Source organism: Anopheles arabiensis, chromosome 2 (assembly GCF_016920715.1).
Source record: "Anopheles arabiensis isolate DONGOLA chromosome 2, AaraD3, whole genome shotgun sequence".
Taxonomy (NCBI): domain Eukaryota; kingdom Metazoa; phylum Arthropoda; class Insecta; order Diptera; family Culicidae; genus Anopheles; species Anopheles arabiensis.
Window position 1 is genome coordinate 1,356,038 of NC_053517.1, and position 16,208 is coordinate 1,372,245.

Here is a 16,208-nt window from a genome sequence, read left to right on the forward strand (position 1 = left end):
ACTGAAATGTAGGACAATTGGTTTCCTTTAGCAATACTAATGCTCCTTGTGTAATTGTTACTTCATTTTTCCACTTTGACCTATTCTGAAGCTCAGGAAGATATTCGACAGTCCATCTCTTCCAAAATTGCTGTACCATTGTTTGCACAAGTTGCCATCTAGACAGTCTGGATAATTTTAAATCTAAATATGATGGTTCAGCTGCTGTTTGCATTGCTCGCCCTATCAAAAAATGTGCGGGTGTTAAGGCTGTTAAATCGCAAGGATCGTTAGAACAAGGAGATAAAGGCCTTGAATTGAGTACTGCTTCTATCTGAATAAGAGTCGTATTCAGTTCCTCATAGGACAATCGATGGCCCCCTACGACGCGAGTAAGGTGATGTTTCACTTGTTTTACACCAGCTTCCCAAATCCCGCCGAAATGGGGACTCCTCGGAGGAATAAATGACCATTCTATTCCTCGGCTGGTACACTCGTAAACGATTCTCTTAGCATTTTCTTCCTCAGCAAACATCTTAGCCAGTTCTTCCAACTCGTTGTGCGCTCCAACGAAGTTTGTTGCGTTATCTGAAAAGATTCTAAGAGGAAGGCCTCTACGGCTTATAAAACGACGCAGGGCCGCCAAAAATGCATCGGTTGATAGGTCGGAAACTAGCTCAATGTGTATTGCACGAGTAATCATGCACACAAACAAACACACATAAGTCTTTATAATCGATGGCTTTCTTCCAGTAGCACTAGATTTGATTAGAAATGGTCCAGCAAAATCTACACCAGTTTGATGAAACACTGGGGCTGGTTGTACCCGGTAGGACGGTAAATCACCCATCAACTGCTCAATGGTGGTAGGGTTTGCTCGGAAACAAGTAACACACTTCGCAATCACTTTCCTAATAGTAGATTTTACTCTTAGCGGCCAGAACCGTTGACGAACCACTGCTAACAATCCCTTTTGTCCTTGGTGTAGGTTCGTTTCATGTAAATGTCGCACAAGAATCTCCACAAACCTATGGTTTGCTGGTAACAGCATCTGATGTCTACTATCATACGGAATAAATGCACTTTTCAACCGTCCTCCAACCCTCAATAACTTATCCACTGGATCAATAAATGGTCTCAAGCTCAATAGTTCATGTTTCGTATTACCATTTTCTAACGCTCGAAAAACACTCGCAAATGATTCACGTTGAATACACCGCACTATTACCTTCAAACTGTCCTCTAAATCTGCACTTGTTGGTAAATCTTTCTTAAAGTCGCTTCCTTTAGACACTCTGTGTTTCGCAAAACGCACTATATACACCATCATTCGTAATAGTCTTTTATAGTCACTGGTAAATTCAAAATTCAACCTAACTCCTTTCATATTTGCAGCAATCAACGTCACCTTGCCCTTTAACTCAGGAACCTTAAAATCATTTTCTGGATTCACACATTTCAACTACACTCTTTGTTCTTAAGAAGGAGGGCCCATACCACCACCCTTCATTAGTCAACAATCGTTTGGGGGTTTCACCACGCGAAATTATATCAGCAGGATTATTTTTCGAAGTTATATAACGCCATGTAAAGTCCTTTGTAAACCCCTGAATTTCTCTAACACGATTCGCTACGTAGGTTTGTAATTGTTCTGGAGGGTGACGTATCCACGCTTCTACAATTTGTGAGTCTGTCCACAAATACACTTTGTTAAATGACACATCAATTGCTTCTATCACTTTTACAACCAATCTAGCTAGTAACTGTGCAGCAAGTAGCTCTGCACGTGGTGTTGTGATAGCCTTTCGTTTTTCTATTTTAGTTGGCAATAGGCGCGATTTGCTACATATTAGATTCGTTGTAACACTATCATCGTCATTGATGCATCGACTATAAACACAAGCTCCGTACGCATTGTCAGAAGCGTCCGCAAACCCATGGAGCTCAATCACCTTAGTATTAATCGCAAAAATCCAGCGTGGCACTTTCAAATGGTTCAAATGAAACAGTTCATTACGAAGGCAAATCCACTTATTAATCATAACTTGCGGCACTATCTCATCCCACCCAGTTCTAAGCTCACTTACTTCTCGAAGTATTAATTTTGCCAACGTTATAACAGGGCCTACCAGTCCTAGCACATCATAGATTTTAGCGACTTCACTCAATATTTTACGTCTCGTATTCGCTTCTTGCTGACTGCAAGTAACGTCAAATGAATACCAATCTTTATCAGGATTCCACACTACGCCAAGCGTTTTCACTAAGATTGGTGAGCTTTTATCTATCACCTCTAATTTGAAGCCCCGATCTCCTTCCGCGATATTTTCTAACACTTCTCTACTATTTGAACACCACTTGTGCGCGCCAAAACAAGCCTTTGCTAGAATCTTTTCTAAGTCTCTCTGTAGCTTGCATGCACGATCTAAATCATTTTCACCAGCGATTATATCATCAACGTATGTATTTTGTTCCAGCACCCTTGCTGCTTCTGGGAACTCATCTTTATGATCTAATGCTGTCTGCAGCAATGACATAGTTGCTTGAAAGGGGGATGGTGTCAAGCCATATGTTACTGTTTCCAATTCGTAAACGTCAATTGGATCTTCAGCGCAATATCGCCAAAGAATTCTTTGAAATCGAGTATCTGGTGAAAGCACTCGAATTTGCCGATACATTTTGGGTATATCAGCAGTTATGGCATATCGAAAACTTCTCGAACTCAATAATATTGTAAATAGTTCTCTTTGAACCGTCGGCCCTTTCCGTAAAATATTATTAAGTGCTATACCATTCGACGTAGCTGCTGATCCATCGAAAACTACTCTTAGCTTCGTGGTTGTGCTCGACGGCTTCAGCACATAATGATGTGGTATGTAATAGGCATCACTCGCATCGCCTTCTTCATGTTTCGAAATTTTTCTCATATGACCCAATTCTGTATATTCACGCATGAATATTGAATATTGTTCTCTAAGTTCTGGTTGTTTAGCTAGGCGTCTTTCTATTGTACTTAGCCTCTTCATGGCTATCTCTTTTGAATCACCTAACTTCTCACAATTGGGTTTGAATGGAAGGCGAACCCAAAATCTTCCATCAGCGTCTCGACGATGTGTCTCATTAAAGTGTGCTACAGTTTCATCGTCGTCTCGTGTTTGAACGTATTCATCACATGTTTCTATCTTATAGAAATTTGTAAGTATATCAGCTAGTGTATCGTTATTCGTTAAACAGAATGTTTGCGCTATTACTTGGACATTAGTATTAATGACTCCTCCAGCTATCCATCCAAGCGATGTTTTGGTTAGTATAGGAAGACTCTTTCCCATCTCAAACTGATTAGGCTTAACCAGATTCCAAAACCATTCTGATCCGATCAATATATCTACCTTTCCTCTCATGTTAAAGGTAGGATCAGCTAGCTCGATATCGGTAGGAATATTCCATTCAGAAATATCAAATGATCTTTCAGGCAATTCGTTCGTGATCTTAGGAGTGATGAGCACATCAATATTCAACATACATTTTTCTATGCGTGATGCTATGTTTATATTCATATCTTGTAAAATACGCACTTCATTTCCATTAAAGCCACTTACTACGCAGTCAATATTTCTTCTTTTTTGTGTCATAATATTTGCCATTCTAGTCGTGATGAAATTAAGTTGCGATCCTGAATCCAAAAGGGCTCTACATGCAAATCGGTTTCCCGAATCATCGTAAATATCAACCATAGCAGTGGATAATAAAATTTGCCCCTTCGATTTTGGAACAGTGCTCGCACTAAGAATTGTTTGTACATGTTCTTCACTTCTACTAATTCCTTCTTTTATAACATTATCTTGTCTCTGTTCCTTTTCTTGGGACACGACTAGGCAATTGGGTCGTTCAATCGTTCTATCAAATGGCTGTTTTCTTAGATCTGTTATGTGCAAAAATGTGTGGTGGCGTTTGTGACATAGGTGACAATTTTGCACTGTCTTGCATTGTGGTACTCTGTGCCCCTTTTGTAAGCAGTTGAAACACAGACCCAACGATTTAACCGCACCTAATCTATCCATTACGCTCATCGCTTTGAAATTAGTGCAATTTGACGTATTATGTGTGCCTTGACAAATGCCACAAACTTTAACTGAGTTCTCAACAACGCCAACTGTCAATGCTTTAGATGCTTCACGTCTCTCATATCTTGCTACTATTGGTCTTTCTGGAAGTGGTTTTGCCATAAACAACGCTGAGCTTTGATCATCGATAAACTTCAGAAATATGTCCAACTTCATCACATTATCACCTTCTTCGGCTTGCTTAAGACACCACAGCTGCTTTGTTTCAGGATCTAGCTTCTCTATAAGAATATGTATTAGCCAAATATCCCGTCCTTCTTGCTTCATAGCCGCCAGTGCTCGTAGCACTTCGTCGGAAATATCATGCAATGATCGTAAGCCGCTTGCCGATGGTTTAACAATTGCCGGTTGCTTCATGAATCGATCGATATGTTTCACAGCTGCCTCTAACGGTTTTTCGTACCTCTGCTTTAGTTTTTCTAGAGCTGGCTCATAATTGCCGTCTTCGATCTTTAAGTGCGAAATTAAAGCAGCTGCTTCGCCGGTTAGATTTGTCTTCAAGAAGTACAATCTTTGTGCATTGTGTAGCGATGCGTTTTGATGAATAGCAGTTTCAAACAAATCATAAAAGGATGCCCATTTGAGTATATCACCATCGAAAGTGGGTAAATTCATCCGCGGCAGCCTTACATCGATTCTTGGGGTTGTATCTGCTACCGAAGTTGATTCGGCATGTGGATTAAATGAACACGACAGCAATCTTAACAATTCTGTTTGCTGCTCAGCTAACAATTTGATGGCGCCTGCACCATTTTGTTCGTTGCCTTCATTTTGTTCCGACGTTTTCTCTTCGGCAGCTCCCCTAAAACGATTATCAATTTTTAGTAAAGCGGTTCGCATATTTGATGTAATTTCATCGAATGTAATTTGATGATCCACAATATCCTTTCGATGCTGCTCGTTTTCGCACTCATCCACAATCGCTTCTTGCAATTCCACATACTGCGTGGACAGGTCGTTGACTCTCTTCAAGCACACAGCAACGCTTACACTGTCGTATTCGCTCGCCACCACTTCCTCGACCTTTGTCTTGAGCAGCTGTACTCGTGCATCTATCAGTGATCGTTTAATCAATAAACGCTCCATATTACGGGCTGATATTTACTTTTCGTTGTAATTTATCACTTATTGCACCTTATCCGGTTCGAAGGACCATAAATGTTTGATAATATTTCAATTTAGTTCACTTTTATTTTATCTTTATAATTCACAATTCCTTTTTGCCTGAACCGCGTGCTTCGCTTTTTATCTTACGTCTAACGCACACATACATTGTCCTCGCTATCGGTCTGACGCGTCCACATGTCCTATTGATCTCGCTGTCATAGCTTCCAGCGAGGATGATCGATGTGCGTCTATAGCGGTCGGTGCACTACTCACCGATTACATCTAACAGATTCAATGTTCGATTTGGCAGGGATGGGCAACAGAGCAACCCCAGTCCGACCCATAGGTGAAGCATTACACACTTTAAGAACAGATAAGCTTAGTTTGAATATTGTAAATGTCATTTTGTCACGTCGTTTCTGCCAGGTAAATGCAAATTGCGAAAAAGTACACCGACGTGTGTGTTGGGCGTGCTTAGATGCTTATGCTTGCCGCGCGTGGTACGAGCGAACACAATCGAACACAAAACGGCGGTAAAATGAACACCAGCTTGTGTGTTTAGCGGTGAAACTTAATTTGAAAGCAGTAATGAGCGCATAAAAAATGATAAAATCTCTTTCTCTCTCGCACCATCAAAGCACCGACGAGCGTCACGTCACACCCCGAAGCTGTCAGCTTCTGTTGGACGTCACGCGCTGCTAGGTCGCTGCTACGTCGCTTTCCATTGCGGGGCTGTGATTTGGTTAAAATTCATCCTTAGCTGAAATTGTTTTATTGGCCACAAATTTAGTTATCTCTTTGCATGGGGAAAACTTGAGCCCGAGGACAGGAAACTTGTTTCGTCCGTCATCCAGGACCGGGAGGGACAGGGCCTCCTGTGTGTGGGTTTTAATTGATGTAGCTTATGGTGAAGGCGAAGTTCAGGAGTTCTGGGAATGCCTTTAAAGTGGATTCTTCTTCGCAAACGTGTCGAACAATGAGAATCGCGTATTTATGCATATGAGTTCGCAGTTCGTTTTCGTTTCCGCTGGCGTGTTTCGTGATAACGAGCTGAAGTGTGGCGGTGAAGACCGCCCATAAACCCATTCGGATACGATCCAAAGCACTTCGAGAGCACTTTGAGATAGTGCCGGCAAGTCATTATTATTAATTTAATTAACACAAATAACAAATGGTAGTCCATGATAACGATGGGCGGTCATGGGACTTCGCCGTGGTTACTTCTCCAACCATTGGTATGGCAAAGAGGACCGATCCTTTCTTCGGGTGCCAAAAAGTTGACCAATTTTTTAACGAGTTATTTATTCGCCCGCCAAGATTTACGGTGCTTGTGTGCTTGATAAGAACAACAATCAACACCTCCCAACCGGCCGCTTTTGCAGTGTTGCTTTTTCGGTTCCCCGCACTCCCTCAGCACGGGTACATTTTCCGGGACGCTAAGCTTCCGTGCGGGCGGGCGCCTTGGAAATCCGATAATGGGCTGTTGATAATAGAATAAATGAACTGCGAAGGAAGTTTCGGGTGGACCGGTTTCTTTTTGATTGGGCTAGAGCTTGCCAATTTCCCCTCTGATACGCTTCTTCGTCAGGAGACTTTAGCTGTGGGTACAGGATGCCGTTGGGAGCCTTTTTTTTTTCGCCTGTTGTTGGTTCATTTCAGGGTTCAATTTAGTGTTTTTTCCCTCTTTTCTTCTCATGTCCCACCCAAATGGTTGTGGATTGTTTTGAGCACAGACCCGCCGGCGAATGCTTCCGAGGCGAGAGCGTGTGGGAAGAGTTTTAATCCATCGACGCCACCGTGTGGCCGTGAGTTGGCCAGGAGTTTTGTTCGGATTACGCCCTCGGTGGCCAGTTTGAGCGAGTGGAGCAATTCGCTCGTAAAACGTTAAGTCCCAATGGATAATTCGTTTCTCGATTCGTTTCGTTTCGTTGCACGCTCGTCCGTTCGCTCGCCGGGAGGGAGAGCCTCTGTGACCGGCGACCGGTGGCCACGAATTCCGACAGAGCTCGGTGAGTGTGTTGATGGTATGCGGTGGCAATTGGGAAACTTTTCAATCGTAACGAATCGCCTTTTCGCATCGTGTTGCCATCGACGCCTTTTTTCAATTAAACGATCTCGTCAGTTCGATCGATTTTAACCTCCATCACGCTGGCTAGCTGGCTGGCTCGCTGGCTGGCCGTTTGCTGGCGAATGGCTAAACTTTGCCCGTTCGGAAGCCAGAATCCGGCCAACTACGCCCGGGCGACGGCACTTTCCCCCCGTGGAAACCGAATGCGACGTAAGCGCTTTGTGGTTGAGCAGTTTCGGAGTCAGCGTAATTCGTTCTGCATTAACATCCGATAAATTTAATCCTCTTTCAAACTTTCCCGCTGCCCCGGCGGTGGCAGTGTGTTCTCGTTGGGTTTTTTGACTTCTTTTTCTTCTTCTTCTTTGCGTTCATTGTGCGCAGGAGGAGTCGTAAAAGATGGTATTTTGTTTTAGTGCAACGGTCCCGGTTGGTGCCGAGGACTCATCAATTCCAACCAATCTAGAGTGACTACAAGCTTTTCACTTCATTCCATTTACTCTGGGGTGCGCTTTGAGTGGGAGCTGAAGAGCGGCTCCAAAGTTGCACTGAGCACGGGACGGGAGATGCAAAAACTTTTACATTTTCTCAACCCCTGACTGCTGCAACCGGCTGTGAACGGGCGGACAGATGAGAGGAAAGTTTTCCGAAAGCACCAAAGCGCCGCGGATTACACGCGGTTACATCACTATTTACCGCTGCCATGTCATAAACGAGCGCTTGCGAGAGCCAACGTCAGGAAATATGTTAATCCAACCGTGCTCGGCTTAGAGCATCGTACCTTCCAGCACTCACAGCGGGTGGCAACAAAAAAAGAAGCGACAAAACGCCCCTGCACAGTGCGCCTCGGAAAGACATACCTTGTATCAATATTTTGATTCGTAATCAAATACCGACCGGTGGATAGAGATAACAAACCTGCTCGTCGGAAACTCACTTTCCGGGCGTGTACTTGTAGACGGGCCTGTGCGTGTGTGTGTGTGTAAGTGTGTATTTGCTAGGGCGAGGTTCAAAATGTGCGAAATATGCCAGAGCGTACCGAAAACGAGCCCCTTTGCAGGATATCCGGGTGGAACGGATAGAACCATCGCCGTTTCTGAATGCCTGGAGCCACCTTCACGCACATCGCGTCTCTCGCGTGCTTCAGACGATGTTTTCTCATCAAATCATCGTTTTTATTGTGCCCTGCTCCTCGTCGTAATCAAACCTCGACATAAATTTCCTTTCGAATTCTGCCCCGTTACGATCCCCGCTTTGCTTCCGTTTTGCCACCGCCACCGAAGGGCAGATGAAGCTCGACGCGCTCGTCCGGCTTGCGATGATGTAGCGCACACTCAAGCATTCCCTCGGGTGATTGATTTCAATCAATTTCACCGCTCGTTACCGACTGTTTCGAGTTTCGAGCCATGGGCAGTACTCGTACTTGGTTCAGGTATCCCTTTATTTTTTTTTTTGGGGGGTGGAAAACAGCACCACACAACCACCCATTGCTCGGTGGTCCACCCAGTTTTTAGCCGAAAAAGAGCGAGATCCCACCCTGTTGGCGGTTCGGGTACGAGCGGGCGGAAAATGCGTAAATTTTGGACGACGGTCCTTTCGTGGCGGTTGGTGCGGATTAGTATCCTTTCAGGATCCACTTAAGACTCCATTCTCGGCCTTACTCCGCTCGGGCCGATTCTGAGCAGGGCGGCTTACGGGGGCGCATTTTCGCTGATCCAGATGCACGTGTGCGAAGGCAAGGAGTGTGCGAGCTCGTGCCTCGGATTAGAGCGACTAACCTGGGAACAAATGATGAACAGTTCCAACAGCTCCTGCCTTTACCATCCCCTTTGCAGCTGCCGCTCTTATCGGGACGTGTAAAATAAATTTCCATTTTCAATTATGTTTGCGTTTCGCTTTTCTCCGCTACGGTACGTGTCGCATCGAAAGCCGGGAGACGCATGTCCGTTCCAGGCAACCGTGATCATCCGGCGGGTTCCGATGATGCTAACGGGGCGAAGGTTCAAGCTGTGCCCAACATGTGCGAAGGCATTGGTCGATCATCGCTCGGCTGGGATGAACTCAATCCCTGGATTCGCTCTGCTTATCAGTCTGGTAAACAACGATATCCACGCTCACTCCGCACTCACACGCCGGAAAGGTGCGTTAGGGACGCGCGTTGGTTCCGGTCGGTAAAAACCTGGGACACCAACGAAGCTATACATCGACTCACACTGCGTGGGGTTGCTGCAGGAGGCAGGACAAGGGTTTTCCATCTCGACGATTCGGTCACGGAGCTTGGAATGTTGATTACTTGAGCAAATTCACAACCCATCCCATCCAGAGAGGCAGACCACCCGTTCCCCCTATTTTTCAACCCATTCCACACACACCAAGAATCGTTCATCGTAAGCCACTGGTGCGAAGGAATCTTTGTATAAAAAGCGAGAAGTAGAGAGAGGAAGGCATTTCCCTGAGGAGACCAGGTTTTCCCATAACCCTATTCTTCCGACAAGATTTCTGCTGGAAAGAAAACTTTCGGCATTCGGGGTTGTTTGCGATTGTTTACCCAGTAAATGATTACCAAACAGTAATCTGTCCACTAAAACAACATGACGTTGTTGCGGGTCAAGGAGGGGTCGAGCACGAGTAAAGGGAGCGTGCCTGTCCGCTTTGGCTGATTAAATTAAGCTTGGGATAGCCAATTACAACAAGCCATCGTTCCCGCTGGAGCACGACGACAGGCGCCGGGGACGAAAAAGTGGCCACATTATCATGGTCGGGAAGAAAAACAACGCCGATACGCCGATGCTAATTAATTCCCAGGGTTTTGCCACAGTTACGGGCAAGTTGAGGTAAACTTTTGCTGGCCACATCACCGAACATTGGGCTAATTGACCGTTTGCTGGTGGTGGATTCGTGACAACCTTTGCGGGGTTCCTCCCTACGGTCCGGTACGGAGCGGCGGTGTTTTGTGTTGCTGTTTGCTGTTGTGTAGTTGAGTTTTGCTGGCCGGCCCAAAGACAATTGGAGGAGAGTGAATGTTTGGAGCTCGGTCGAAAATCTAGTCGATTTTTCAAAACAGCGTCCTTGTGAAGCATTTTTCTTTGAGTTGAATTTGGAACAAGGAAAAAAAAAGCTGAAGATGCCTTTCCCGCCGTATGTAGCACGCCCGGTTCGGTCGGTTTTGGGTATTATCGTCATCAAAGACGTCATTAGTTTTGTTTTCGGATTTCCCGACGAGCCTATTAAAGGCCAAGTAGAGAGGTTTGCATTTAAATACGCTGGCAAATGGTCGGTAAGCCGGGCTCAGTCGGGGTCGGGGGAGCGCTGTGGGGGCTCAGGATGGGAGGGTCGGTTGCTCGTTTGGCAAGCATTAACATAATCTCACAAGAGGATTCGTACCGCTGGGGTAGAGCAAAAACAGCCCAGTGTGGGAGATATGGGCACCGAGAATTCGAAGAATTAGGCAAGCCATCATCAACATCGAGAGTGCTGAACAGGGCCGGTGGGCATCGCCCGGAGGGAGGAGTCACTTAAGTGACTCACAAAAACACGAACCACCTCTTACGAATGGGTTCAAACACGCCTAGAACGCTCTTTTTTGTACCAAATAGGGCAGAATGTGGAGGTATTGGACGGCATTATTTATGCTGGCTTTACCGTTACACTCGGCCATTAGCGTTGCCCACACAGGCCACACACACACGAGCATGAATGTTCAATGCTATTATGAGGACGATTGAAGCTCCAGCAACTGGAATAGATTTGAAGCAAATTGTTTTCGCCCCGATCGATGCCGGGTTGATAACACTCATCAATCATGGCAGCCCCACTTGGAGAAACAGTGTGACAACTGTATGAAAAACACATTCCATCATCTTCCTTGAAAGCTAAATCAGCTGCTGAAGGGGGAGAGCCCAACTAAGTGAAGAAAAATTATCCAACCAGTATGCTGATTTGCGGCAATGATTCCGTCATCTAAAAGGGCAATATTAGCATGGAGATGATAGTTTGTGCAGTTCGCGAATGATGAAATTGACACTCGCAAGTGCTTAACTTTTACTGGGCAATACCAGCTGCCACTCATTCGCTCAGCTACTCAGATGGAGGATAACTTTCATTTTTCCCATCTTACGAATACGCTGCCAGGTGTCAACTTGAATTTTGCTCTTTCCGGGGTTCACTGGAGGTTCCCTGGTGTGCCTACGCTGCCCAAACTCACTCTAGAGCAGGCTCTCCCCAGCTACCTTGAGATGTTTTATTCATCACCAAGCCACCGTGATTCAATGCGGGCGCTGGGACGGGAATTTATTCTTTTCATTAGACCTCGACGGTCGAAGCCAAATCACACCGGCAAGCAGACAGGCAGAAGTCGCATTGATGAATATTTTACCACCATTGAAACGGGCGGTGTGACACCAGTGCTCTACAGTTTGGTGCGCCCGGATTAGGCAGATCCACAATTGATGAAAATGCATCAAAAAATTATAATTTTTCAAGCTCATTTTCAACTCCAATTGGAAGTTTTCGCCCGCCTGAGCCTATCAATGCGATAGCTTGTGTCTAACAAAAACGACGAGGAAGATACAGAGCGAGAAAGAGAGGGAGCGTGCAAGGGAACGTTGATAAAATCTGCTAAAATCACAGACTCGCTGGAATAAGAAATGGAATACGTTAACAGTTTCTCGCCCGACTGATGAAAATGCAATGAAAAACTTGCCCAATCCATGCCGCTCCCGGATGGAACTGTGGTCTTGTGGTAAGTTGGCGAGAAAATTTATCAAACTCTTAACCTCACAGATTTGAGGCTCACCCGTGTGTTTTTTGTCCACCGTTTCGGGTCGACATAATAATGAACCACGTTCGGTTGCGGGAACCCGGGCCCGACGCAATGCGACGTGCAAAACCCCATGCCATCCTTGGCATCGTTATCATGTCCGTTTAATCCTTGCCGAAACTGTGTCGTTCCTCGGCGAGGGCACATCGAGGGTACAACAAAAAAAAAACGTGGAGGAAAAGTTTGTCGGCAAGTCATCAATCAAAACCGGACATAATTGTATTTGAAGGCTGCTCGCAGAAAAAGGGGTCAGGGAAGGGTAAAGCAAACCCCGTAGCCTCTGAAAACTTTTATTCAGCTCAGCAGGGTTCTCTGTTTCTCTCTCTCTCTCTCTCTCTCTCTCTCTCTCTGTCTCTCTCTCTATCTCTCTCTCACTCTTTTTCTATTCCCTCCCGTTGTTATGCAGCTACGAACCCGTGTCGGCCTAATTACTCTGACCGTGGTTGCGGAACATTATCTCTGTACACGGTCGTCTCCGTCTCTGGGGAGCTCTTTTTCGGATAGCCACTACCTTATCTCCGGTCCGGAGTTTAGCATTGGGCCGGTGCTTTATTTGTGCGTCGTTGGGCACTTGAGCCATTCGATCTTGCTCACACTCCCGACACGCAGACCGTCGGCCGAATTGTGCTCGAGCGGTTGCAAACTCGACTGAACTGTCCAACCACTTCCGACAGATGATGCCAGCGATGATGATGATGATGATGGCGGCGATGGTGATGAAGATGATGAGGACGATGATAACGATGATCCTAAATAATATGCCCCGACGCACGGGGCTGCAAGCAAGCGAAGCAAAAGGGAAAACCCTCGTTTACCACGCTCTGGTCGATGATAACGAACTGACAAGCTTCCGGCCACCGAAAAAGGCGTTTGGTTTTTGGTACGGCTGGCCTGCAAAATACTGACACTCTCCACCCCACTCTCCACCACCAAGCGCCAGTTATTTGGGCGAATTATCCACTCAGCGGGTGGCTCCACTCAGACAAGTGTGCTGGAAACGTGGTAATTCTGTTTGCTGGTAAACGTTACACTCGTACCACTGGAGCCCGGAATGGGACGAGTTGCCCAGATGGGGAGAGGCTACAAAATTGAGGGAAATTTAATTTTCACTCCACAGGCAAATTTACCTCTCACTGGGCGAGTGAGATGAAGGCGTATGAGGTTGGGGCCTGTTGAATTCACCCTAATTGACAGATGTGGAAATTTAAAATCATCCAATTCGATTACTCGCCATTAGCGAGTGACCTCCGCTCAGTCACTGCGTGGCATGGGGCCGTCGGACCAAATGCTCAGTCTCTCACATTCAAACACACACGAACATACAGCGATCGACTTTGAGTGTTGCAAAGTGGCAACAATGTACTGGCAACTGGATCGTTTTCGTTCTTGCGATCTTGCCGGGCGTTGGGTCGTTGGGGCAACACTCGTAACACCTTGGACCGCCGACATCATGATCATCAGTCTTGCTAACGACGTCTAATTGACAGGAAAATGAGCTCAAAAATCGTTTATGCACAGCGGTAGCTCGGTAGGCAGTACACACACACACACACACACACACACACACACATTTCCGGGAGGATTGATTGCGAAATCTAGCAAATGGAGGTAGCGCAATGATAAAAAGAGCGGCAGAAATAAAACACAACTTTGTGCAAGTGTGCTAACGCGCGGGGAAGCAGGTTACTACACCGTTTGACTCGTAACGACGACTACGGTAGCGGCTACGACGGCCAAGGAATGCCCATTTTCCGCAAATAATGGCGCCGACGTGCTCGTTTAATTCTTCCCCCTCCGTCGCACAGCGTCGTTTTGCATTAGGCAATGGGAAGTTCTAGTTTCCTGCCCCGTTGCCTTTCGGCCATGCTTGGCCAGTCCGGCAGCGCTAAAGAGGAGCTGAAGGTGCCGCGCAGTGCGCTATAAAACGAAACTTTACACCCAAACCCCAAAACCGACCAGACAGTGGATCACGTTCCAGGCTTCCATCAATCCATCCATCAAGCGCGCGCGTGAATGGAAGCGGGAACACGGTCCCCTGTGCAGTGGAGCGGGCTGATTCCAATTGCGCTACGGCCCAGGAAATGCAGGGTGCGCTCGTTACTCGCGCCCGAAAAGAGTGAGAAAACCCTCTGAAACGATAAAACTAACAAACAGCATAAGCGCAGTGGCAGCAAATGAAAATTGGTGCAAATGCACCCTGGTCTGGAGCAACTGTAATTATATGGTCTAGCCACTGGAGCAGGAGCCACAAAACGAGTCACTACTTCTGAAGCGTGAAGTGCATCCCTATCCCGAACCGGTTAGCACTCGAGGCGGGGAATTAATTATGCAACTCATTATTCATGGAAGTGAAATGAATTACGCCGTTTCGCACTTTCCAGCGCGAGCGTCCGCGTGCACGCTCGCCCATCCGTCCGTCCGTCCGTCCGTCCCGTCCAGCAACGGACCGACTTTTCTGGACGTTGCTGGGTGGGCCTTTTCTGCTATCTTGATTCTTTCGGCGCAGCGATGTCGATGGTAGAAGCTGTCGATGACGGAATACCGCACAACAATACAGACCAGTGAGAATGGTTGGTGTGGTTCCCGTTTTCGACGAAGGGAAAGGTCGCGCCAATGGGGGCAGAGGTTTGGGGTAAAATATTTATGTACAACCCGTGTTCCTGGTTTCCGGGGTTTTCACGGAACGCAAATAAAAGATACGCACCAAGCGTGACTGAAGTTTCGCCCGATGGACGCTCCGATACGCCAGTCCGTGCCGCGTTTTCCAGCGTTTGATCGAGCTGAAGAGGACCCACTGGAGCGGAGTGGGAGGGCCACAAACTCACACACACGTGCGCGCTCTAAATGATGTTGGTGCCATCAGGCGGGTAAGTGACAGGATGGACGGTTCATAAAAGCATGTCCAGTGGCGAATGCATTAGAATGAACAAGGGCCACGGGATCGCCCACTTCCCAACCAACCTTTGTGCGAGTTTCCCGCGCTCGGTCAGTGTCCTATGCACCAATTACGGGTGCCTTTGTTAGTGTGTGTGTGTGTTGGGGGTGGGAAGAGAAAATATAATTTATATCGTTATTTAATGACCTACCGTTCTATCGCCCTTGTGCTTGACGCGACATTTCAGAACTGCTGTGTCGTCCACGACCGTCGTAACGTTGCGCGAGTTGACATCGTCAAAGTACGGCTTTTCGGCTGGCCCTGTCAGCGAGGACGACGGTGACGCGAGTCCTCCAGCGACCAGGGCCGCTGCGGACGCCGAGCCCGACGATGAGGCCGTGGACGTGCCGGCGGTGGCGTGCTGCAGAGAGCCCGGGGACGCTGCTGACGCAATTCCTGCAACGGGAATGAAAAAGGGGTTAAATTAAACAATGATCATTTAGAGAACGTTATTTACAATGGCTTTTATTGAGCGCTGTGGCGTGTTTTAGGCAAATTTTCTTATTGATTATTGCAAAATTCTTCAATCGAAAGTATTTTGAAGAATCGATGCAACAAATTCGAAACATTCCTGATTTTATTTAATTTCTTCAACGTAAATATTTGCCAGCATATTTTTCATGGATAATTTTCCACCATGATCATAAATTAGCTCCCTTCCGCAGGATGCTAATTGATCCTAATTTAATGCCATCGATCGAACCAATTACTGTAGCCCTCGTGTCAACGGAGCATATGGAGCAGCACCGAGTGAGATTATAAAACACAAATTGCAATAACATTCTCGAGTTCATACTTTTGACCTGGCATGTTAATTGATAATATGTAAATGAATACCAAACGAGGCTGATAATGCTGCTTCCTAGAAACAAAAATGGCTTTAATTGTATCCAGCACGTGGGAAGCGGCTACTTGGATTGGAGCTTTGAGTAGAAATTTAAAATCTCAGTCACGTTGCTTAGCACTAAACACCTCTTTAGCGGTTGGCACGGGGCAGAAGCTTACCGAGTTTAACAGGGTGAAATATGTTACCAACAGCGTTTCAAAGAGTTTTTTTTTTCGAGCAGTTTTTTATTCCAATTTTTAATCCCACTTTTCTTGGCTGCTTAAAAATCCAGCGCAAAAGAAATTTGATTTTTGCCGCAGAGGAACGGCGCGCGGGAAGCGTGGTGTACCGTG

The 16,208-nt window shown here is 46.3% G+C and overlaps 1 protein-coding gene across 8 annotated transcripts in view; it reads right to left on the reverse strand.

Annotated features, from left to right (window-relative positions):
• Positions 1-16,208, reverse strand: part of LOC120893765 — a 135,595-nt gene that overhangs the window by 39,123 nt on the left and 80,264 nt on the right. For all 8 annotated transcript variants that reach the window (XM_040295859.1, XM_040295858.1, XM_040295857.1 and 5 more), the window contains one exon: positions 15,181-15,425. In XM_040295859.1, coding sequence (XP_040151793.1) covers positions 15,181-15,425 — 245 coding nt within the window. The remainder of the gene's footprint in view (positions 1-15,180; positions 15,426-16,208) is intronic.